The sequence below is a fragment of the Mustela erminea genome, chromosome 1 (genome assembly GCF_009829155.1).
Source record: "Mustela erminea isolate mMusErm1 chromosome 1, mMusErm1.Pri, whole genome shotgun sequence".
In the NCBI taxonomy this organism is placed as follows: domain Eukaryota; kingdom Metazoa; phylum Chordata; class Mammalia; order Carnivora; family Mustelidae; genus Mustela; species Mustela erminea.
Window position 1 is genome coordinate 89,177,291 of NC_045614.1, and position 26,410 is coordinate 89,203,700.

General features: G+C 40.3%; 1 protein-coding gene across 4 annotated transcripts in view; it reads left to right on the forward strand.

The window, feature by feature from the left end:
• NEK11 (NIMA related kinase 11) overlaps window positions 1-26,410 on the forward strand; it is a 258,711-nt gene that overhangs the window by 99,534 nt on the left and 132,767 nt on the right. For 3 of the 4 annotated variants that reach the window (XM_032333018.1, XM_032333000.1, XM_032333007.1), the window contains exons 6-11: window positions 2,719-2,868; window positions 2,962-3,040; window positions 6,491-6,576; window positions 8,977-9,096; window positions 11,473-11,566; window positions 15,322-15,436. In XM_032333018.1, the coding sequence (XP_032188909.1) occupies window positions 2,719-2,868; window positions 2,962-3,040; window positions 6,491-6,576; window positions 8,977-9,096; window positions 11,473-11,566; window positions 15,322-15,436 (644 nt within the window). Of the gene's footprint in view, window positions 1-2,718; window positions 2,869-2,961; window positions 3,041-6,472; window positions 6,577-8,976; window positions 9,097-11,472; window positions 11,567-15,321; window positions 15,437-26,410 lie in introns of all 4 variants that reach the window. The other variant, XM_032332991.1, reaches the window with a different exon arrangement.

Below are 26,410 nucleotides of genomic sequence, written 5' to 3' on the forward strand. Positions count from 1 at the left end.
ATCAGGGTCCCTGTTGGGTCTGTAATCAAAGGAGTGAGACTGATACAAAGCGAAGGTCAAGCAAAGCTTTATTTCACACCAAGCATCGAGAATCAAACTGACTGGCCAGGGCCGTCTCTTGCAAAGAGGCGACCTCTCTCTGCCTCACAGACTAGCTTTTTTTTTTTTTTTTTAAAGATTTTATTTATTTATTTGACAGAGAGAGAGATCACAAGTAGGCAGAGAGAGGCAGAGAGAGGAAGGGAAGCAGGCTCCCTGCCTAGCAGAAAGCCCGATGTGGGGCTCCATCCCAGGACCCTGGGATCATGACCTGAGCTGAAGGCAGAGGCCTTAACCCACTGAGCCACCCAGGTGCCCCTCACAGACAAGCTTTTAAGGGCAAAAGCCATGTGGTTGGGCCTGGCCATGCACAGGTGGCCAATGAGATTATAACACACAGAGAAAGCTAGCCTATCACCTTGGTCAGATTTGGTGCCCAAAAGGTGCCCAGAGGGTGGGGCCCATACTCCTTGGTAGCTAGGTAGACAGTATGCGCCCCCACTGATTGGATACCTCCACCTGGTCTGACCCACACTTGTATTTGGGCTTTGTTACCTGGGACTGGTTTACTTGTTTTTAAGTAAGTCCCCTGGGTAGAAGGAGGACAGGGACAGTTTAAGTTTTACTGTATAAACAACAAAATCACTGTTTAACCGGATGGAATCTCTCTGGCTAAATAGGCCCTTACAGTCCCTGCTTGGTGGGAAGCCTGCTTCTCCCTCTTCTACTTCCACTGCTTGTGTTCCCTCTCTTGCTGTCTCTCACTCTGTCAAATAAATAAATAAAATCTTAAAAAAGAAAGTCTTTATTTCACATTTATTGAAGAAACTTTTCTGGCATAGAAATCTAAAGATGTGCTGCGTCATGTTAATAGTCATATTAATAGTTGTAAAGATGGTTACAAAATTTATTAAGCTTCAAATAATTTTCATAATTTATAATATTTATATTGATCTTGGTGTTTTTAAGTCATGATCAGGGGATTTCTCCTAACATTCCCCTTCTTTCTAGTATTCTGTAATGAAAATAGTCCAGAATTTTGGAAGGAAAAATACCTTTGACCTTGATCAAGCCATTTAACTTTTTTAAAGCCAGTTTCCTCTGTATAAAATGGGAAAAATAGAGTGGCTGTATGTCACTGTGAACTTTTGAGGTTCTGTTGGGTTTTGTATGGAAGTGCTTTACAATATGTAAAATACCAATTAGTTGGAATTTTTTAGTGTCGTTGTTCTTTACTGAAACAAAAACATCTCTTTGTATTCAGTATATATCCAGAATTCTCTTACCAGTGCACATTTTTATAATACCCACAAAATGGTTAAAATTATAGTATTCATTGTTTTTCAGAGTCCATAGTCTCTCATGGTTCACCTCCCCTTCCAATTTCCCCCAACTCCCTTCTCCACTCTAAGTCCCCATGTCCTCCATGCTATTTGTTATGCTCCACAAATAAGTGAAACCATATGATAGTTGACTCTCTCTGCTTGACTTATTTCACTCAGCATAATCTCTTCCAGTCCCGTCCATGTTGCTACAAAAGTTGGGTATTCATCCTTTCTGATGGAGGCATAATACTCTATCCCTGAGGGTTTTGAAGGGACGGGGGGTGGGAGGTTGGGGTACCAGGTGGTGGGTATTATAGAGGGCACGGATTGCATGGAGCACGGGGTTTGGTGCAAAAATAATGAATACTGTTATGCTGGAAATAAAAATAAATAAAATAAAATAATAAAAAAAAATAAAAAAAAAATTATAGTATTCATGTATATATTTATTTATACATGCACTGCCTTTTATAAGAAAGTAGGACAGTGTTAAAAGTTACCTAAAACAGAACTTACACAAGTTTGGTTTTAAATTTATTTCTGATTTTTCAAGCAACTAACGTGAAAAAGGAGATCTGGCTGGTTACACAATTCATAGTACTCATAATATTTAAAATAATTCATTAATTTAATAGAAGTACTATTCTTTCTTAGTATACTTAGTTCAGGCAGCAATTTCCCCCTTACTTTTCTTAATGATGCTGAGTTATTTAAAAATTATTCTGCTGGTTTAGAGGTTATTGATTTGCATGGTTAATCCAAATCAGTGTTGGACTGATCTAGAATTTTAATATTCTGCTTCATACGCTCAAAGGGAGAATTATACATTTTAATGTGAGCTACAAGTAGCTGCTTTTCCACCCTACTTGCAAATGGATTCTATTCAGAAAACTAATAAAGAATGCCAGTTTCCTTTTCAAAATGCTTGGATACACATTTGAAGGTTAGGCTAATAAATTAAAATTTTATTTTGCATATCTAGTATTAACAAAACTGCTTTAGAAAAATATTTAGCTGTGTTTTATTTTTCCTTCATAGAGGTTCCTTACTACATTGATCAAATGTTTATTTTCCTTCCTGTGTGCAGACATATTCCTGTTGTTTTGTTTCTGCTCTGACAAAGAAGTGGTCATTCAGACTTATATTTTGTAGGTTTTTTTTTTCATTTTTCCCTCTTTAATTATTAAATGTGTATCTAAATGGGGAAAAAAGTATAGAACTGAAGATTTTAAACAATCAAAGGGTATATTAGTGTCTCATAAGCAATGACATGACACATCTGAGGTTTTGTACAGTGATCAGATTTAAAATAGGACATTTGTTCCTTATTTAAATTCTTTGACTTTGTCTTTAGGTCTCTGGCATGCATTTTATATGAGATGTGCTGCATGAATCATGCATTCACTGGCTCCAATTTCTTGTCCATTGTTTTAAAAATCGTTGAAGGTGACACGCCTTCTCTCCCCAAGAGATATCCAAGAGAACTGAATGCCATCATGGAACGGTATGGAAATAAATATATTGCCACAGAAGCAATTTTAAATTGTACTTATATCTTAGTTCATTTGAAAAATAATTTTCTTCTTAAACATTACAGCATGTTGAACAAGAGTCCTTCACTGAGACCATCTGCAATGGAAATTTTAAAAATCCCTTACATTGATGAACAACTACAGGTATTTAAAATGAAAGGCATACTGGGAAACATGTATTAGCATTTATATACATTGGAGAACTTGAAGATAGGCTGAGGGAATAAGATGCATTAAGAATCAGTCAGAAAGGAGAGAAAAAAGATTTTTTTTTTAAAAGCTGAAGGAAATTATTAGTCAGACAATCTCTTTGCAAAAGCTGGTATGTGAGCTCCCATTCCCCAAAGCCCCAGATATGAGAAGTTAGGGTTGTAATTTTCTGCCTAAACTCAACATCTGCCCTTAGAGCTTTTTGGTTTACAAATCTTACCTCAATACTTTGTAAATGTATCCCTGCTAGGACAAGAATGTATCACTAATAAGGTAAAATCTGGGGTTTTCACTGAGTCTTTATTATTTCTCTCTGTAAAGTTTGGCAGGTGAGTAAACATAACAGCAAGCAAGGTGGGCACAAGGCAAGATTTATTAAAGACACTCTCCGGTGAAGTTTCAGGGCCTACGAGAAGGGGAGCCAGGAAAGTTGAGCCAGGAGAAGGTGGGCACCCTCGGGCGAGGTTCCTCAACTCCGGAAAGTGGAGTGGGGGAAGTCACACTGGGAGGGAGTTGGGGGGGTGTCTTTTATAGGGCCAAGGCAGAGCATGGGCTCACATCCATATTTGGTGATCAGAAGGTATGGGGTGAGGGCTCCTGATAACTCCTGTTTCCTGCATAGGTATCTGGTTACCTATGGAGATGTGACCTGGGCCTACACCCTTTTGGTGGGAGAGTCTAGGGTTAAGGAAGGGGATGGGGAGGGGACTGGAAGATGGCGGCCCCGGTGGTCATTTCTGTTGTTCCTCTTGCATTCCCGGAACCGCCGACCCAACACCCTCCTTTCTTATATATCTTAATCATACTTTCATTGATTAGGTAAGTTTGTTTTCCTGTAGATTAGAAATTTTGTTGCGAATAATCTACCTCTCGTGGTAAGAAAAAAAGCAAAGGGTACTTCTTGGAGGGTTTGTTTGTTTGTTTTTAGGCTTTTACAATTACCTCAGGCAAATTTCCTTGAATTTTATGACAGTTTTAAGTAGACCCATAAAGCAGTCATTCACCTTCAAAGATGGTCACACCTTTTCTCTGCATCCAGTTCAAAGTTGGCAGGAAACAAGGATGCTGACTTGGTGCGTCTCCATCAGTGGAGTGCTGAGCACAGTGCTGATGCTGGAGTGCTGAAAGGAAAGGAACAGCTATGGCTCCTGTCCTTTTGCAGCTTGGCTGCTAGTGAGAAGTCTCAGTACCCAAGAAAGACTAATTACACATTATCAGGAGCACTAGGCAGGACGCTATAAAATAAGGGAAGGGAATAATGTCTTTGGTGGTCAAAGAAAGAGTAGGTAAGGGTTCTCTACCAGTGAGATGGTGGGAAGCAGCGAGACACGTAAGGAGCCTGCAAGAGGGTTGGAACCACAGAGAATTAGCTGGGATAAAGGCCTGAATCAGGTTATGTTTCTAGATGGAGACAAAGAGGGGAGGGGTCTTAGGCAACAATGTGCCCTCTGGAGAAGCCCCTGAGGAAGTGGGGTAATAAGCAGGACAGGAAGGAAAGTGCCAAAAGTCCCTTGGTACTGAGTTCTCTTGGTGTGTAACTTTCACTATGCAAAGCCAGCTCCACTAGCTCAAGGGCAGGCCTTTGAAAAGACACCTAGGTGCCAACTGTTGGGATCAAAATCACATTGAGTGGGCTGTGAGCAGACCAAAAAAAAAAGTTAAAAGGAATCCAAGGAGATCGGCTGGGACTAGGATGATGCAAGTGAGGCATTTGCCCTGGGGCACAATTAGAGTGGACACCAAAAACTCAGTAATCAGGATAAATATCATTTTAGTGCAATGTTTAAAAAATTAAACATTTTAGCATCCAAATTAATGCTAAAAATCCCCGGTAACAAAATATCAAAGGTTCACAGGCAGCATCCAACAAGGCTAGGATTAGGGTGATGGAAGTGAGGTAGTAGAATGGTACAGGTTCAGGGTTGGATCCTGTCTTTATCTTTGTTTTCTGTCTTTATTTAAACTTTTATTTTCTTTTTGTAATCAGTTAGCAGTTATGTTAGTTTCAGGTGTACATTAAGGCAATTCATCAATTGTATGTGTTATGCCCCCCCCCCAAAATGGGTCAGTGATTAAAGGAGTGAGACTGATATAAAGCGAAGGTCAAGCAAAGCTTTATTTCACGCCAAGCATCAAGAACCAAACCGACCGGCCAGGGCCTCCCCTCTTACAGGGCAAAGGCCATGCGGTTGGGCCTGGCCACACACAGCTGACCAATGAAACTGTAACACACGGAGAAAGCTGCACAGTCATGCTAGGTGACCAATTGAATTACAATTTACCCTAGTAGACATTTGAACCAGCCTATCACCTTGGTCAGAACTGGCACCCAAAAGGTGCCCAAAGGGCGGGGCCCATACTTCTTGGTAACTAGGGAGACAGTTTTTGCCCCCCACTGATCAGATGTCTCCACCTGGCCTGACCCACCCTTGTATTTGAGCTTTGTTACCTGGGGCTGGTTTCTGGGACTTGTTTTTAAGTAAGTGCCCTGGGGGAAGGGGAGCAGGGATAGTTTAAGGGTTAAACAATGTTATTGTTTTAACCTTGATGGAAGTCTCTGGCTAAATAGGTCCTTACAGTATGCCTGACGAAGTGCTCCTTAAGTGCAGTCTTAATTCCCTCCCCCTATTTCACCCATCCCCTCACCTGCCTGGCAATCTTCAGTTCGTTCTCAGTATTTGAGTCTGTTTTTGTTTTGTTTTTTATTTGTTGTTTTTCTGTCTCTTTTTTCATTTGTCCATTTGTTTTGTTTCTTAAATTCCACATATGAGTGAGATTGCATGGTATTTGTCTTCCTCTGACTGACTTTTTTCACCTAGCGTTATACCCTCTAGAGTCATCCATGTTATTGCAAGTGGCAAGATTTAAACGTTTCATGTTGTATTCTCCATGGCTTTTTGGTATTCATTTTGGTTTTTTATAATATTGCATTAAAAATGACTTCCCTTGGTTACTGAGTCTTTTGGTGCCCTTTCAGTTTTGCACCTGAGGCGAGTGTCTTGCTTGTCTCAGCCTAGTCCTGGCCTTGGGAGTGGGGACACTGTCCAGTGCCCAAAGAAGCAAATTGAGGAGGTCTTGTTTGTTCTTGGAGCTGAGGAGAGGCCTGCCTGTGGTGGGTAGCAGGGAGTGAGAGAATAGGTAGTGAGTGCCAGATGAAGCTGGAGCCTGCAACCAACCCCCCCACCCAAGACTTTGCAGCATAAGCTACCCTGCAACGTTTGGTATCTTATTTATCTAAGAAAAGTAGTTACCAGTGGGTTTTGTTTTCAAACTTTCAGGTATGGTCAATAACACTGCACATCAGAAAAGGCCCCTGGTAGTTCGCTGCCCTTTCATTTCTGAATTGGAGTATATAAAATGCATCAGGGTTGTTCTTTTTTCCAGCACCTGATGTGTAGATACTCAGAAATGACTCTGGAAGACAAGAATTTGAATTGTCAGAAGGAGGCTGCTCAGATAATTAATGCCATGTAAGTAAATTGCTTTGTTTTTAAAAAGCCCATTGAGCATAATGTTAAATGCATTTGTCTTTAAAAATCTATTAGTGCTAAGCTGACTGCACAGAGTATCCTAGAATTCACTGAAGTCTTGCCAAGAAATTAAGGAGCTTCAGTAACTTGGCATTCCAAAGCCCCTTTGCCCCAGGTGGTAGCAAATTGAGATTATAAAAGTTTTAAACAACTGCACAGCTTACAGATCTGCAGGGTAGCTCTGCAGTTGCCTTGTAAGTATGCAGAGAAATTAATATCTCAAACATTTAGTGATAGTTATGCTAGTGAGCCTTCCATATTAAGCATAAATGGTTTTCACATGTTGTTTAACAGGAACTGGCAGAGTATCTATTGAGAAGACAACACTGTGAAGTCCTTAGGACAATAAGAAATAAGCCAAAATTTACTTCCCTGAGATATACATATGAACTAGAAAATGTCTTTTTCATAAACATAATTATTTCTTGACGTAACGTCTCTCTCCTACCTTAATCAAAATTTCTGTGCTATACCGTTCAAGAATACTTAGTGACTTCAGAACAGCCATGTATAGCTGTGCAGTTGTGGACTGCACAACTCAAGGGGTTATATAAAGACCAAATCTATAATTTGCTGAGGAACTCTATGTCATTTTATAAAGACCCCATGAGAATGGCAGCCCCTCCCCAGAGCTGTGGAAGGCAGTAGGTGAGAACAATAGCCCTCTTCAGCCTAGTCAAGACCAAATAACATAAATGTGCTTCTCTGACACTCAGTCCAGCGCTTTCTCAGGTGCACTGTGTTTGTTTTCCAATTTCACATTCAAACAGAAAAAACTCGTTCATCAAAGATAGTTTTCATTTAATGCATGCTCTCCACTTAAAATACCCTGCACGTCAGGGCCTAATGTTTGAGGTATGCTCCTATCACCTAATTTTCTTAGGTTGCTAATTATTCTTTCAAGAATGCCTGGAATTCTGATTTTGTTTTATTTTAAACTGAGGTGTGAAAGTAGGAAAATACTATGCTAATTTTAACTACCGTTTTGTACTGCAGATGTGACACTGTTTACCTGACAGTGCTTACAATTAAAGTGTGCCACAGGCTGATCCTTTGTATGGTCTTCCACATTATGAAATATTGATTTCAAATTGTCACTTTTTTTCTCAATCTATGACTGTGTTTCAAGGAGCTTTGTTTGCTTTTACAAAATAAGGGATGTATATTCCAGAAAATCGTATCTCCCCTGGAGTCTGTGGACGGTTTTCCAGAGGGATGAGAGCTGCCTACAAATGGTCATTACTGTTACACAATTAATACAAAATTAAAAAGATTAGAGTGGGAATGAAATGAAATGGAGACCTCTCCTAGGATTCTGTAATGAGGGAGCTGAGTGCAAAAGACATTCCACAGTATTGGGCCCTAACCGAGTCAGGCACAGAAATGAATGTCCTTGAGAATATGGTTGCAGACGTTTCAACACACGAGTAATGTAAGCACGTTTCTTTAACTGGAGAAAGAAGCTCCTAAATAACAATTTTAACTAACATTTTGTGGGGTGCTTGGCTCTGGTATAAGCATTTTACATGAAATAACTCATTTAAATTCACAAAAACCCTATGAATTAGGTACTATTATTATCTATTATTATTATTATTATTTTAATAATCATATGGAGGTTAAATAACTTGCACAAGGGCATATACATGTAACATGGGAGCTAGGATTCAAACCCAGAGAATGTTATTAACCTGTGTGATAACCTCTGTGCCATGCTTACCTGCTGTAGGAAGCATAGAATATACAACATATTCAACAAAATTTAACTATTACAATACTACCATTCAACATATTCAACAAAATTTAACTATTACAATACTACCATTTGGGCTACTTTGATGTATCAGACACTGTACACACATCGTTTCATATAATACTAAATCCTATTCTTTACAGATGAGAAAATGGAGCTTCAGAGAGGTTCAGTAACTTGCCCAAGGCTACAGAGCTAATGAGGGGGTAGAGATGGGGTTCAAACCCTGCCTGATTCCAAAGATTAAATCCTATCTACAGGGTTGAATTAGCACCAGTACATTTACTCTTTGATGGCTAAGATTCTAATTTGTCTTACATTATGAAAACCAGTCATAGGCCATGAAATAGCAGAAATTTAGAAAGTACATAATTTGTTTTTAAACAAAAGTCTAATTTGAAGAATATTACTAATTAACCATAGTCCTGGTTGGCTCATTACCCACCCTGAGTTTATTAGTTTTTGCCTGGCCTGTCTCGAGATGCTTTCCCCATCAGTAGTGTAATGATACTTCTGTAAAATATTTGTTTAATTTTTCTGAGCATGTTTGGGATGAGTTGCATGTGGGGAATCTTTATTATTTATAGGCAAAAAAAGATCCACCTGCAGACTCTGCAGGCGCTGTCTGAAGTACAGAAAATGACACCAAGAGAAAGGATGCGGCTGAGGAAGCTCCAGGCAGCTGATGAGAAGGCCCGGAAGCTGAAGTAAGCTGCTTTTCCTTGGGGTACCCGTGCTCTGGCCACTTCCCAGGGCTCCAAAGGAATTGACTGAAGAAAAGCCACAGCCAAAATAGGAAAGCAAAATGCACATGGGCATTATATATTTCTTTGTGTCTTCACTTACTTGTCCCCTCAAAAGATGGTTCTTCAGCCATAGATAGTTATCGGTTGCCAGCCATTATTACTGTCAGGCTTTCGGTCTTCTGTGCAAAGAAAGACTGTCAGGGAGGTTATTAATGATGAAAATATAGAGTCAGCGGCCAAATGAAGCCTTGTTGCTGCTGATACGTCCTAAATATACCCCGGTGAGAGGGTGAGAAGAGTGGCTTCCCTCTGTGTCCTCGCTCTCCAGATGTTTGCTGTACCCCTCTGCCAGGAGACCTAGCGGGTGTTTGGGGAGAAGAATATACCGCAGGCAATTGTTGGCTTTAGAAAGCAGTCCTGACACAGCTCTGCTCCGTCAAGTGAAGCCATTTGAAAACCTATGCTCTGGGCGCCTCTGCTGGTGGACGATATCACTGCTAATTCAAGTATTTACAGGAAAAGAGGGAGATTCCAAAGAGCCCTAGACTCCCAGTTTCTCAAAGATTTTTCCGTTGGTAGGATATCCTAATTTTTCTCCTTTCTCTGTCAACTTTTTGGTAGCTTAGAAGCCCCAGCTAAGAAGTAAGGAGACAGAAAAGACCTGAAACTCAAATCTGTTCATTTTGTGACCTTGGTAACATATCCGAAAAAGGCTTTGGAGGTATTCTTGCACTTACAGTGCATATCATTTAGAACGAAGTGAGAATCTGTGAGACTACTTCTTTCCCTTTAACACATGCTTTCTTTAATCAGTGTGGAAAAAGATTTCTGTCGAAGTGCACCATGGGCGGTCGTGTGCTGGTAAATGTTTAACAACCACCACCTCTGGGGGTGTGGGGCTGGGAGGTGTAAATATTCCTGCAATGGCCAATTTCAAGCTACCAGTGTGGCATCATCAAATGTTCAGTTGGAAGATACATACACAGTCTGCTCTTAGGAACCAGTACAATTTGGTTTCTGCAAACCACTGCACCACTGAGTGTGGGTTTGACTGAGAAAATATATTTACATAAATTGCTTGAGTTATTCTATCAATTAACAGTCCTGGATCTATTTCTAAGGCTTTGAGAATGGCAGTATTTCTAGGGTACCATGTCTCTTGTCATTGTTTGAGGCTAAAAGGAAAATTAAATCTCTGATAGGAACAGATCAAAAAGGCAATTTAATAATGTACATGCACATTACAAATTATATTTCATATTAAAACTTTTTTATACACAGTCATAGATCTTCCGCATGACATTCAGTATGTTTCTTATTTAAAGTCAATGGTTATAAATAAAGTTCTGTCTTAATTTTATGAATGAGTTGCATGGGATTGTTTTAAATCATTTTTTTCTAAAATTTGAGCACAGTCATGTGTTTTAGCTAGAAAACGACTCTATTGTCAGAAGGGATGTAATGTACCCACTTTATAAACAAAATTTGACTTACAGGGCTCTTCAGTGACTTTTCAAACTAAATTTAAATTAGCACACCAGTAATCACAAGAACTGAAATCTTTCTTCCAGTTTAGTAACAGGTCTGTAACATTTACCTCTTCTATACTAGATGAGACAAAATGAGCTGGAGAAAAATTCCCCTTCACAGTGGTTCTCAAGTTCCTTGCATAAATTCTAGGAAATCTAACTTTCTTCTCCTTGTTTGCGGGCTTATTCATCCTGAGAGCAGTGATTGAGTTATTAATACATGTGGGGCACAGTCTGGGTGTTGGGAACAAACAGCCCTGCCATCACAGAGAAAGCACAGGGGTCCAGACTGTCTTCTTTTGCCACGGAGTCCCACAGATCCTCATGAGAAATCTGACATGATAAGAATTCTGTGTTTTTAATATGTGTGAATCCCTAGTTTAATCATCTGATTGAAACTGGGAATTTTTCTGGAATGTTCAGGGACCCCTGCCTCAAAGAAATGTTATCCCCAGAAATTAGAAACTGAGAAGTATAGACAAGCTAATATTTTGTTTTATAAAACCTAAATAACTTTATTCTTGAAGCTGCCATATGACAAAGGTGTATATATATCTAATTTTGAATTTCAGCGGTACATTTTAGGGATTCTAAGGATGGAGAAGGAGCCAGAGCATCATTGTGTGTGCTTTAAAAGAGAATCCAGTGGGTGCTATGCTGCATTTACCCTGATGAGAGAGAGACTCATTGGCCTGGCTTCTCAACAGCCCAGTTTGCCTGTTGAGGCAGGGAATCACACTTACCTGCATAATATAGTTGTGGCTTTAGCAAATGCAGCTGTTTTTCTACACTCACTCTAAATTTGCAGAAAGTTTGCAGAAGAAAAATATGAAGAAAATAACAAACGAATGAAGGAGTTGAGATCTCGGAACTCGGAGCGGCTAACTGTTGGTGTACTCCATGTAAGTGGCTCTCGTGTTTTAAATGTTACATCAAACCTTTAATTGCTTCAAATTCATCACATTCATGTGGCCAGTCAGGTAGGAGAAGGGACAGAGCAGGGAAAAAGAGCAACCAGATCAACTTTGCCCAATTCCGGTTAGAGGTACTGGGGTTCATTTTAGCATATAGGCCAAGGGTGAGTGATGACACTAATTTAGAGCAGCTGTACTTAGAGATGGATCAATAGATTCATCCAAAACATCAAGTGCCTACTGTGTACAAGAAAACTCAATCAGCATGGAATGAACAATTGATGAGTAAAATTGTGACTTTGCAGAGCAAATGTGTGTATATCTAATTTTGAATTTCAGCCATGATATTTTTGCATCACCTCTTAATCCCTTGTTCTCTTTCCATCTTATTTTTTATTCTTTCCCTTTTATTTCTGTCTCCCATCTATATCATTATGCATTGTGTTTAATAACTCCTTTTAAACTCTGAATAATTACTTTAGATGTTCAATAATAAGTAGGGTTGCAGAGTCACATGAAATGGACCCTGAATCATATCCTCAGTATCACAAGCCCCTGAATAGCAAATACCATTTTCTCTAATGGTTAAAGACATCTTATGGCCTTCGTGTAGGTTCTGATACTTAAGAAAGTATTTCTTCAGGATCGTATCTGGACAATAGATATCAACCCCAACTTCCTAGCTCTTCTGGTAAAAGCAACATGGGAAGGAGTCATTTTTATGGAGAACATTGTCTCAAATTCTGGTTGTTCATTCACTGGAGAGCTCTGCATCTGAGGGAGATTCTTTTTCTTTGGTGGGAAGAACCAAACCCCCTAAGGCTGTGGGGCTGATCTCTGCAGTCTGGGGACACTCATTCTGCTGTGGCTCAGTGATCAGAGAGGCTCAAACCCTGGGGCATTTCAGGGGCCCCAGCAAAGCTCTTTGTCAGCCAGGCAGAGCTTAGGGCCACTTGTTCTCTGCCCCCATCTGAGAGGTAATCCACATTTCTCAGTTATTTAGTGGTTGAGTGTTGTCGATTTCTGAAAACCCAAAGTTGGACCAGATGCAGGGGTTCCACCTTCTCTGACCTTAGGAGTATCTCTTTCTTGGACCCTTTAGCAGATAATGTGAAGACACTCAGTCCCACTTGCCCCCCTCTCTGCTTAAGAGAAAAGTAAAGCCATTAAGTAAAGTAAGTAAGTAAAGTAAGTAAGCCATTAAGTAAAGCCAGTTGTGGGATCTGTTGTGGGTCCCAGAGACATGGAAGATGAGATCATTCCCACTCATAGAACCTGGTGAAGGGAGATGCTTTGCTCTTGGAGATGGTACCTTCTCGCTGGTTCAGTATTGCAGACAGGGTTGCTCAACAATGTACCCTGCCTCCGCCCCCCCGCAGCCTCCCAGGTATCTTGCCCTATTTTATGCAATTATATCAGCCACTTCCCGCTGGCCCCTCGTTAGCATCCCACCTTCTCACTTTCAGATGTCACTTTCTCTTTAGGAAAATCCTTTTTGACCTCACGGTCCACAATCGACTGGCTGTTCTCTGAATTCTTATGGCTTACAGCAATGCTTCTCAAACTTCAAAATTCACCCAGATCACCTATTGGTTTTGTTAAAAGGCAGATTCTGATTTGGTTGGTCTGGGGTGGGGCTTGGGATGCTGAATTTTTTAACAAGCTCCCTGGTGATTCTGAGCCTGCTCATCCAGGACCATGCTCTGATTAATAATGGACAGAAATTGAGGCTCTTGAAAGCCATTCACCTTGAGAAGAAGGAAGATCGGGAAAAGCCACCGATTAACAGACTTTCTTATAGACTCTTTAGGAAAAAAGCTTTTCATGGGAACGGAAGTAAAGGAAAAGTGACCTGGGGCTTTCTTGTTCACCCCAGGAGGAGAATGAAAAGAGAGGCTAGGCAGGGAAGAAAGACAGTTAATCATATTCACAGGCACAGAGTGGGGCAGGTTTAATGATATTCAAAGAACAAAGGAGAGAGAGAAAGTGGGAAGCTGAACACTTTGCAGAGGGACAGAAGGGTTTTAAACATCTTAAGAAAAGGCATCAGTGAGCTGGTAAAGAGGAAATAAAATGTAAGAAAGAAATAGGATTAATCAGATGCAAGAAACTAAAAAACGTGAAGAGGAGAAAAGGAAGAAAGAGGATAAGGCTCCTGTCTCTGCTTGTATATGAATTTATGATTTCATTTCTTTCCGATTTCACTGGGACTCTGTTCTCTGTTCCTTCTTCCTTCTCTCTTGCCAGCTGTTGCAAAAGTGCTTTATATTTTAGAAGCAGTCATATGAGATAAAATCAGAGTTAGGGGAGAAAATGGGCTGGCAGTGTCATTTCTTAAACATGTTATAAAAATTATTTGAGGCATTTAGGAGAATGACTTGTTTTCTTTCCCAGACCCTAACAGGACCTTTTATTTTGGCAGGCATTTTCTGCTTGGCTGAATTTGGGCTTTGAATCTGGATGCATAATTGAAGGTGGAATCATGTTAGGCATCATTTCTTTAAAGGATGGTAGCTTAAAAACAACCGAATTCCATAATAAACTCAATAAGCCCGGTCTTTCTTTTATCCTGTGGGACTTACAGTTGTGATGGTGCCAAAACTAGGTTTCTGTGAGAAGTGTATAACTGATCAGGTCTCCATATACAAAATAGTAAAGAGGATCAAAGATCAGAACAAATCCTTTCTAAGAGAAGCAATTATAACAATTCTAGCTGTTCTCTTCAAAGAGAACCTCAACAAATCAAAGTCAATTGACGGTCCAAATTCTTATTTCCTAGTCATTTCTGAAGTAGAAGTGAAAACACACTTCATGCAATCTCTCTTCTTTGTTCTTAAAGTTGCCTTTGTGCCATCGGTGATCCTTTGAAATTTGAAATTAATTTCACTTCCTACAGCAATTATACAGTACAAAAAACTGGATGTCCTAAAAATATTTGATGAATGTATTTTCACAAATGCTGTGCCACAGAGTGGCATGGCTTTGTTTCACTTATTCATTAAAATGAGTTTGAGCTTTTCCTTCTGTTTTTAATAGAAGACACTCTTGGACTTGTTCTCCATGAAAGCCACTTATCAAGGAAAAATAGGTCAGTTCGGAATTAGCACTAGGTTGCAAACACACACATATACAACAGAAAAAAAAAAAAGAAGAAGAAGAAAAAGCAAAATGATCTATTGAAATACCTACTGATATATTTGAGAAATTTTTTTACTTTTTTTTGCAGTGTGAGTTCTTTCATGTGGCCTCTTAGATCTCTTTCATTAGGAAACTGGAATTCACAGAAACATAGCACTGTTAAAACTAGATGAAAACTTGGAAGTCATCCAAGCCAACAGCTCCACTTCTGAGATGAGGAACCTGAGCAGGGCTGGACTAGGGGGAGGTGGGGGTGAGACCCTGGCTGCAGAACTGCAGGGGTAATTGTTCTTAGCAGCTGATCACTCCTGCTTTTACATGAGCCGGAAAATGAGTACCTCCTTCATTGTACCTCCTGCCTCACCCTAGGTAGTCATGGCCCTGAAACTGGTGCCATGGAAGGTTAAGGTCACCTGCTGAGTTGGTTCGAGGCTGCTTCTCTTCTCCGAAGCTGTCTTTCTGAAATTTGAAAGTGGTATCATGTTTAAGGGAGAGGATTTGACAGATTTTTATTTCCAAATAGTCTTCTAAACGATATTGTTTCATTTGTGGTAATGCTGTCTCCTTCTATCAGCTTCTCACAAACTGTTAATTATCTTCCCAAGGAATTTGATGACCTGACTTCAGAGAACCTGTCTGAGTCTCAGCCCATTCCTTCCGTGGACCTTGGCCCACTTGAGTCAAGTACAGAAGACACCATAGCTGACCTTGGAGATCATGGTACGAGTTTGTGTCAGTATTTGGAAGAGTTGGCACATGGGTTAGCATGGCTGACCCTCTAGCAGGCCTGGCTGGCCTCTGAGAAAAGCCTTGGTTGGATGTAACCACCTTCCATCAGTCTGCCAGAGTTGAGCTGGGACCAGGATAAAAAGGAGAGAAGCCAAGGGATTTGTCTGTCCTCTTCCATCTTCTTTGTAATAGATGAAGATGAGTTAGAAACTCACACTATGTGAGAAACCTCTTCTACATGAGTTAAACAATATCATCATTAACTGACTCTGGAATAGTATAGGACTGTGAATGCCCTGAAGTACTGTTTCCCTCTTCTAGAAGTGATTTTCCTGACCTTCATAAACTTAAAGTGAATAAATGAAGTTAGGCTTTGGAAAATCAACTATGTGGGTATGCAATCATTGCCAGAAGAAAAGTGCTCAGAGCTGTGACCCAAATGGGAGAGAGAGAACATAGCTTAATTGTTAAAAACATGAATTTTGGAGTCCAAAGCTGCCCCCATCAGGGAAGCTGCTGGCAACTTCATCTTTATCGATCTCAGTTTCCTTACCCATGAAACAAGAATAATACCTCCTTTGGGGTTGTTGTGAAAAGCAAATGAGAGTAGTCATGTGATGTGCTCTTGCCTCAGTGCCCAACACACAGTAAGAGCCGAAGAAAGGGAAACAGTTTATGACCCTGGGAGGGAGGCTTATGACCATGGGGGCCATCTCGGTCCTGTACCACCTCCCCAGTGTCTAGGACAAAGTGCCAGGAATAGTGTAGTCACTCAAAAAGTATTTCTTGAATGAATAAATGATATGTTAGTCTGGCCCTCTGAGAAGCAGATGTCAAGATGGGAGTAAAATGCAAGGATATTTTTAGGGAGAATGTCTGCATAAAAGCATTAGGAAGGGAGCTGAAAAAGGCTGAACCATCAGACCATGATTCAAGTTATGTTCCAAATGAAAAGGATGTGTTCTAGTCTGCTAGACAGACAGGCAACCAAGGCATCAACAAAGTCAGCCATCAGGGGCTTGCTTTAGTATCCCTGCTGTACTTTGGCAGTGGTAGTAGCCTCTGAGAGAATACGGGGATGGATTCCAGACGACAGCCCTGAGGCCACTGGCCAGTTATGCTCCTTGTAGTGGGAGGTCTTTGAGGTGTGTCCTCATATTTGCACAATGGTGTAACAACCCTCCTGCGCAGTAGTTGAGTTCTCTTTCCAAACGAGAGGGAAGGTGGTGAAATTTGGCTTGACTGGTCATCTCAGTCCAAATTTGCATTTGATGTCTTCCTGACAGAGCTTTTAGAACTTGGGCTGCCTCTTTCACCTGTAAGGAAACTAGCACCTGAAGCTCTCTAGGTTGGCATTTGCCAACCTGTTGTAGAAGCCGTCTGGTAACAGGTGTTATTGACAAACATGTATATCAGATGGATTTGCATCTTAGAACCCTTTTAGGTATTTCTTTAATATACTGGTAATTTCCAAAGGTAAAATTGGAAGAACAAAAGTATCACATGGGCCTTTCTTTCCAAAAATATAAAACTGAGAATTTTGCTGTTGGGTAGCTCTTGATATGGATGGCTTGTGCTTTGCTGTAAGGCAGAGCCATCACTATGTAATAAAGAGGAAGCCCAAAATAGGATACTGTGTTGGTGGTCTAGGATCAAGAAGTCTGGGCCCAGCCTCTGGGTCTCAAGGAAGAAATGTACTTACTCCTCATTTCATAGATGAGAAACTGAAGACATTATGTAATTTGCTCAAGAACTCAAAAGTGTCTGCTTTCTAGAGAAGCACCCTTTCCATTTTCCCCAGAGTGTACGTATTGGAAGTTGTAGGTAGGAGCAATAGATTCTCAAGAGGCAGACAAATGAGTTGGACCTTTAAAAGGCACAGTCTTTGTGTGACTTTATACTAATTTTTGTGAACTGTACTAGTTAGATTACTCCTAAGCTAGCCCTGACCACAAGTTGCACCAGCTACCAGGAGGCTCACGCCGATGTCCTCCTTTGTCTTTTGTCAAGGAGGTTTCAATATGGTAGACCAGGTATTGATTTACCAGCCAAACTGGAAGTGGTTAGATCTACTCCTCTGACTACCTTATTTTGCTATAAGGAAACAGTACTTAGGTCTCCCATAATAAGGTGTCTGATCCAAAAAATACATTGTAGTTTTAGTCATGCCAAATGCCTTGTAAAATGCCTTATTTTTTCCTTCCTATAAATTCATATTTTTCTAAATTAAAAAGGGAGATTTAAAACTATGAAAACATAACCTTTGGGTTGGTTATTGATTGGAATTGTAGGCCACTACAAGATTATTAGTGGTCATATAGCTTAATTGTGAAATTTTGAGATTTGAGACTGATTTGTTGATGAATTCTGAAGTGGTTATTTTCCCCATTCTCTTTGCGTTTTAGAGGATTTGACTCCAAACTTTCAGCACCCAGAGGAAGTTTTTATTTACTTTTCATTTAGCATGTATATGTAAAATAAAATTACACAGTCTCTTTTTTGAAGTTTCTACACCAAATGTTTAATCAGTCTTTGATGTTGAATTGGAAAATTCCCTCTGGGGTGTGAGGAGTTAGTTGCAGAGAAAGAAAACAGAGTAAGATGTTATTTATATTTGATATGCACTTCGTTGACTATCACTGATTTAATCTAACCAGTCATGGATAACCATTATAATCAAATGAGAAAACAGAACTGGAACATTAAAGAAATTATCCCTACCTAACCCCTTACATGTAATACTGATGATTTCTTGCACATTCATTCATGCCAGGAATTTCATTGCATTTAGCCTTATTTTCAGCAGCTCCCAGTTGAGTTGCAGAATAGGGTTTCTTGCAAAGCTGGAGTAGCTTGAGGCTCAGCAGCACGGTGTAGACAGAGCATGGCTCTCAACCCACCTGCTCAGATGCTAAGGCTTCACTGGAGCAGGCCTTGGCTGCCCGCCCATGGTCTGACCAGTTATCACGTAAGTACCCTTTCAGCTACTCCTTGAACAAGTCCTGAACCCCTTCCCTGTGCTCAGAGAAAGCTCTGACCTTGCCCTTCATGGGGAGGTTGTCCTTCGTTTGCCCATAAGAAGTCCACATGCCAAAAAAAAAAAAAAAAAAGAAGTCCACATGCCTTTTGCGGTAGTAGGCTACTCTCTAACTTATAGATGTCATCTCTTCCCTTTAAATATCTAAGTGGAAATACAGTATTTGAACTGTTAGACAATGGTGTATTTTTATTGTTTTCATTTTAAAAATGAAAACACTTACTGACTCTGCAATTCTACCTCTAGATAATTACCTAAGAGAAATAAAAGCATGTCTCCAAGAAGATCTGTTCACAAATGGTCTTAGCAGTTTTATTTGTAGTACCAAAAATTAGAAATAATGTCAACCAATAGATGAATGGGTAAACAAACTTAATAGTTTATCCATGCAAAGTAATACTTCTTGGCAATGAGAAGAAACAAACTATCAATACATACAACTATATGGATGAATATCAAAAATATTGTGCTGAATGAGAGAAGCCACAAACAAAGGAGTTCATATTGAATGATTGCATTTCTGTGAAGTTCTAGAACCAGCAGCACTTATCTGTAGTGATAGCAACGAGGCCAGTAGTTGTCTGGGAACTGGGAATTGACTCAAAGGGCACAAGGGAATCTTTTGTGGTGATGGAAAAATTCAGTGTCTTGATTGTGGTGGCGGTTTACCCTGATGAATATATTTATCAAAACTCACTGAACTCTATGCTTTATATGAGTGCATTTTATTGCCTACCAATTATATATCAATAAAGTTGATAAATAAAAAGAACATTGCTAAGATAGTCAGAAAAAAAAGGAAAGGAAAAAAAATGCATTTAGAGTAATGCCTCAGTCTGTGCATTAACTAATAAATGATCAAGAGAGACTCTGGTGAGGTCAAGGAGATAGAAGGCACCTAGGAAGATCTCTAGTATTACTTGGGACACAAAGTCCTTCATCCAGATGGTGATCATGGAGTTTTCTTCTAATGTCAACTGAGCAATATGCCTTCCGCAAGGAATGTTAACAGAGTTTTGGGGTCTTCAGAGGAAAACTGGCTTGAAGATGAGGGGCTGGGATTCCTTATTTCCTCTCTTCAATCCTCGTAGTTGGAGGTGTCACACTGGTGTGGCAGGAACCCATACCAGCAAGTCTCACAGGACTTTGTGTCCTCTGAAAGCAGCCCGAACATCCTACAACAAAAAGTAACAGCCCAGACTCTGAAACTGAGCCCAGAGAAGATGGTAGAAGCTGCCTGGCTTGTTAGTTCACAAAAAAGACCAAGTGCTGGGCGGGGACGGGGGGCCGGGGAGGCAGTCACTTCTATGTTCCTAGATGTCCCACCACTCCTAGAGCTTTAAATGCCTTAAAGACTTCATTTACAAATATAAATTGATGGTGGTCTATTTCAGATTTGTCACACATTCCACTGAGTTAAATTTGCGTTGCATGGTAGTGTTTCCACCTGACTCTCGTATTTCCACCCAGGAATAAGGGCTCCTGCAGAGACTCTTTAATTTCCTCAGCTTTAGAGGATAATTAAAATGAATCTAATATTGAGTAAAGATGTGCTGATTCTCTACCCTGAGGCATTATTTAATCATTTAGACTGTTCCTTCCATATGACAAGCTGGGTAGGTGCCTCTAACTGAAATGTAAAGGATTGTATCCGATTTGAAAACTTGAAGTGATTGCACACTAACACCTGCCCTGCCGGCCACTTCACTATTGTGTCCTAAACAGGCAGGAGAGAAATAAGAGGAAAATCAGTCCCCAAGAACATCAGTTACTCATAGAGCAAATCAGCACCTGTGGACACCTCAAACTAATTTTTCTCTCTTGTAAAAGCTGAATGTGATTCCCTGGTCCATCCCTTAGCCCAGTATAAATTACACAGTAGTCATTGCACTGAACGTGCTGCTGGTAGGCCAGAGAGCATGCTCCAGTAGCCTTGCTGGGCCTGTCATGGGTCATGTTGGGAATGAATCAATTAAGCAGAAAATTAAATAAGCACCAATCCTGGCTTTAAGGTCAGATAGACTACGAAATATAGTAGACTAAACCTTTCTGTACTATGTGCTTCAGACGGCACTTTGGACATAATATAGGATAGTTTTTCTTTGGCTGATGAAATTTTTTTCCATGCCTGCAAGTTTCACAGCTGTGCTTGGGGCTCCCGCACCCACTACCAAGAGAACATCATTCTGATGCCCGAAGGAAGTTAAGCTGTCACAGAAAACTAAAAGAGCTGTAGCAGATAGCATTTGCTTCCAGTCAAATCACCATCTTTGAGTCATATGCTAATTTTTTGGAAAGAATTGAAATATTTTCCTGGGGTATTTGTGTAGGCCAGGCTTTAATTTAGATATTAGTGATAGGCATTTAAAATAGTGTCTTCTCTGATCTTCATCAAGGGGCTGGTTTTGTGCCAGTGCGGGCCACGGCAGTATCAGCCACCTCCTGCGTCCCCTTGTCCGAGTCTTTCGTTTTGGGAAGTGAAATAGCACATCTCCCAAACAAACAAAAAACCTTTGTGGCAAGGAACTGGGGCAGCAGTACCTAATACCTTCTGTCATTCATGACTAACAGCATTTTTCACTGCCTTCTCTTCTTCCCTCGCTTCAAAAAAATTCAAAATAGAAAAATAGGAAGCCTACAGAAAGGTTCGGAGTGACTGTCATGTTGCATAGTGCAAGCAGTATAATGAATCTGACTTCTAAATAAGTCCATTTTCCCACACCTGTCTGCAGAAAGTGATGTTTGTGACATTGCCAACATTTGTAGCTCACCAGTTAGACTTATCTCTGAGATTGCAGGGAGAGTTCTTTATAAACTCATTATTCTGCCTGTTGGTATCCCCATGTAAGAATACATTTTTTAGGAACGTGTAGTATAACTCTACATACCTAGCTTCCCAGCTATCTGTGTATTTCCTGCTTACCCATTGGCCTGTCCCAATTCGTTTTCCTGGCCATGGCTTTTTAAAATTATTAATAGGAGTTCTTACTCTTAGATATTAGCCAGCTCAGTACAAGTTTGTAGATGAGTTTAAGATGCCTGCAGGCTTCCAGTGCATTTTGTACCTGGGCATTTGGGGTTGTAGAGAGAACAAAGTGACTTTAACCTTTTTATATCTCAGATTCATTTTTCTCTTGTGAGTCTAGGAAAGGTGAACAAACCCAACCTCTCTCCCCAGCTGAACCCTACGTGGTCTGCTTTCCTGGCTTCGCACAGCTTAGAACTAAAGGAACTCCCTTCCTTCCCTCTGCCTTCCGTCTCCTCACAGCCCCATTCTAAGAGATCATTTAACAGTTGGCATTAGTGGGCGCTTATGAATATATTGTCTCTAGCTATATATTTGGCCTTCTTTTATTTGTGAGATTATACGTTTTGAAGAAGACTAGCCTTTGTGTGTTCGTAGTGTTCGCAATGAGAAATTTTAGTGGTACACTAGAGAGGGCTTGAAAGTGACTACTAGAGGGACATCTGGGTGGCTCAGTCAGTTAAGCATCTGCCTTTGGCTCAGGTCATGACTCCAGGGTCCTGGGATCGAGTCCCACATTGGACTTCTTGCTCAGTGGGGAGCCAGCTTCTCCCCCTGCCTGCCATTCCCCCTGCTTAGGCTCTTTCTCTCTAATCAATAAAATTTTTTTAAAAGGTGACTTTTGTTTATGAAAAAGCAAGGTTTGGAAAATTAAAAGTTTTTTCCTATAGCCCCATTAGCTCTGTGTCATTGATGATGAAAGTAGGTCAGTGCCCTGATTGTGCAAGTGTGTTCTGAGGCCACATTTTCACCTATTCCCAGAAGGCCATTGAGCCATCTTGATGTCATTCCATATCTCACCTCTTAATTTTTACTGTCAGTAAGTCATACTCCTACAAATGTTGATCTCACAACTTAAAATTCCACTAAATAGGCATCATGGTAAAAATGAATGTTTCCTATTATATTGACAGTATTCATTGATTCCAATTTGATGACACTGCCAAGAAGCACTCACAGTACAGAAGCGTGTCACAGCACAGCAGCTGAGAGCCAACAGGCCAGTCCTTCATTCCTCAAAGCATGGTCTGAGGACTGCATCACTAGCATCCTGAGAACTTGTTAGAAATGTAGAATCTCAGACCCCAACCTAGGCTTACTGGGTCAGAAGATGCAAAATCCCAGTGATGTGTATATGCTTTTAAGTTCGAAGAGGCCAAGCTGGACCCTAAGCTCAACAAAAGTGGGGACCACGTCTGTCTGGTTCATTTTATTCCTACCTGCTGACACAGTGACTGGCTCTGAGTTGGTGCTTGGTAAATATTTGTTGAATAAATGATTAAATCTGAGGGGAAAATTCTATAAGAACACTATTGCTTTTTGTCATAAGCAGCATATATTTCTTGCAGAGATAGATTCAGTTGGGGAAAAAGTGGAATAACAAGTTGCCAGGAGAGGCTAATTTGTGTGCACTGGTGTTCCCCTGTAATTTTTGCTTTCTTCTAAAGGGAGATGGTAATTTCTCTCATTTTACCAGATGGATTCTGGAAAGAGGAAAAATATAGTAAGAGTGTCAGAGACATGGAAATGGAAATCCTCCATGCATGCTTTTTGAGTCCCCTAGCTGTTGCCTCTTCCTTTGTAGATACCCCATCACTTAAAGGAGCTCTAATGTCAGCCACCACTGTGCAAAAGTAGGGTTTCTTCTGTGCTACCCATAGAACAGTATTTTGTTTAATAGAAGCGGTCACATCACCACAAGGTAATCCTCTCAGATTCCTTCATGCATTTGCTACATGTACACATTTAATGGGAATAAAGGGGTTTTATGAGGTATATTCTGTGTTACAGGTGCACACTCGTTTCTTTTGTTTGCATCAGCTTCGTGTCCCCATAGAATCCACGACAGCACTTCACCTAAGATAGAGCATGAGTAAATGCTGTTTGGTGGATTACTCTTATAACACGGTTGTTAGAGCCTGTGTGTGAAAATAACTCTTTAGTGGTATTATTGGCTGGGTCCTCTGGAAGCAGACACTAAGACAGAGAAGTGTAGGAGATGTATTGAGGGTAATTTCTGTTGAAAGAAAAATGAGACTGGATCAGGAGTAGGCAAACTGAATCTCCAGACTGTGATGCTGGTCTGACACCTGTGAGAGGTGAGCAGGAAGGAAGAAAGAGTGGGTAGGAAGAGCCTCAGTCCTCACTGTAGCTCCGAGATAGCCTCGGTCAACCCAGTGGAGAGTTCTGGATCAAAAATTGCCCATAAGGGAATCCTACGTTGGCCAGAAATGCTGTGCCCTACTATCCCCTCCTGCTCAACAGGTCCTCAGTGCTGCAGTTGGAGGCTGTCAGCTCACTGCATGCTTTGCAGCTAATCAGCAGACTCTGATTAGGACAGCTGACAGACACCCCTCCATAAATGCCACACGCCTCCATTGAGGCAAGTCATTCCATATGCTTGAGATGAATAAGATAGTATTTGAATAAATAATCTGTAATTCAGTACTTTTCTCTAACTTAGGGTCAACCCACCTGCAATATGTGCAAAGGAAGAACGACTAAAACTTCTAGAAATCCGCTAGACTGAAAGCTGCTGGTGTACCTGAAATTTGGAGCCAGACTTTGTCTCTTTCCCGCTTCTAGCCATTTACCAGCTGTGTGAATTGGGGCCATAAAGAATTATTGCCAAGCCTCAGTTTTCTCATCTGCCTAATGGTAATAATGCCCAATTTTCAGGGGATAAGGGAGGAATAAATTAGGTGATAAGCAAAGAACTTTGCACAATGCATGAACCAGAAAGTGCACAACCATTTCTTACTAGAAAAAAAGATACAGTGTCAAAGCAAGTCGCAATATTTCCTTAAGTTCCACATAATACCTCTAAATTGGTGATAAATAATATTTCAGTTTTTAACTACTCAGGAGACCTTCTGATTGTAGCTTAAAAACACCTTCACAATATTAAGTATTATTTGGGATACAATTACTTTTATTTGCTCTAGTTTTTGCATTTATGAGAAATATAAAATTGCTCAGGCTGGGTAGTTCTTCCTGTCAAATTATGTTCTTAATTATGCCCATCTGGACCAATTAGCTGAGTATCAAAAAAATTATATCTTCTTTGTCAAGATAGTAAACAGCTCACAGAACCCAAACCGAATTCCCGGAGATGTGGGTGCCCTCTGATTTGTGTGTCAGAAGTTGCCACAGTTACACCCAGAAGTAGAACCTGGGACAAAATTTTTTAGAAGATGCTCCTTTGCCAGCCATCCTGAGCCCAAAAACTGGCAGTTAAAATTTCCAGCTATTTTCCCTAAATACATTAGAAATGTAAATATATTTTGTACTAAGGAGTATAATAAGGGCAAGAATATACATTAGTTTTCCACTGTAGTCTCATTTGGGATTTAGGCCAAATTCATATGAAAATACAGAGCTTGGTAGGCATAACTATGACTTTTGCAATGGAAATACTCAGGTAATACATGCAGTTATTTTAATAGAACTCTCTGCTCTGGGTTTGTAATGAAATCAGCAAGTTTTTCTGAGACACAAGGATTTGTTCTATGCTCTACCTTGGAGGCTGTATGTATAAGTGACCCCCTGGTTTTAGACAAATTGCTTTGAAAATTCTTTCTATTAGTTTCCACTTTAGTTAGAATATAAAGAATATAAGAAAATTTCAGCAGGCTGAACAGATTTCTAAGATAGGGAAAAGTCTGTACTCGTTTCAAATATATTATTTTGCTTCCCTTAGGGCTTTACATGGAATTAGAATATCCCAAATAAAATTTTATGTGCATAATTAAATCACTCGATTCTTACAAATCTGGCAGACATTCTATATTTATCTTAAAGAAGGGTATAGTGGCTTGTTCAAGGTGGTATTTTTTGACTATCATATGCTACAAACAACAATAAGGTGCCTTCAGATAGCTGTAAGAGATTTTCTTAAAATAAGAATTAATTGGAGCAAATTCTAGGTTATCCTAATATAATTCTCAATCTTTTTTTTTTTTTTTTTTTTTTAAGTGGGAGAGAAAAGTGGAAGTTGTGGTTAGAGGCTAGTGTTGCTTATGTCTTGGGTCTGCCCCTTGAGTTGGTTCTGTCTGTGATACCTTTAATCCTTTCAAGAGGAGGGAAGGTTTGGAATGGCGACTCTTCAGGGAAGTCAGGCTCGGGGAGCCTCCAGTATGAGGGGCCAAGGCTCAGGCTTGCCGTGCTCGGGAGAGAGCAGGTCTTCACAGTGAGGAGTCAGGATACTGCCAACCCAAGAGGCTGAGCTGGTCACTGCCTCCTCAAGGTGACTCGGCTTGTATGTATTTAGTCCAGGTTTTTCCATTGGGCTGCTTATCAGAATCCCTTATGAGAATTTAAAAATATAAACACCATAGTCTCTGTCACTTAGACTTTGATTTAGAACGTCTAAAGACCACATCACTGGTTCTCAAACTATAATATACATCATAATCACGTGGAGGGTTTGTTGAAACATGGATTGCTGGGTTCAGCAGCACACAGGAGCTGGCTTGCATTAACTCATGGACCCTATTGTACACATCTTTCCATCTCGTGTTCAGTCATAACACTTGGGTAGCTTGAGATCAGCTATGGTGAGCGAGTGTTTACACCAGGGAAACTGGCAAAAGCTGCTAATCAAAGCTTTCCTCAAGAGCCAGTTGTTAAACCTTTATTAGGGCACCACTGGCAAGGAGCCCCACCTTCAAAGCTTGCAACTCAGTAGGTCTGGGATGATGCCCAGGAATTTGCATTGCTAACGAGTTTCTTGTTGATGCTGTGGCTGGTTTGAGGAGCACGTACTAAGAACAGTTTGTCTAAAATTATGCTGTTCAATCTGATAGCCACTAAGCCACATATGGTTATTTGAATTCAAATTTTAATTAATAAAAACTAAAATTTTTCGTGTTGGTCACATTTTAAGTGCTTAAACCAATATAAT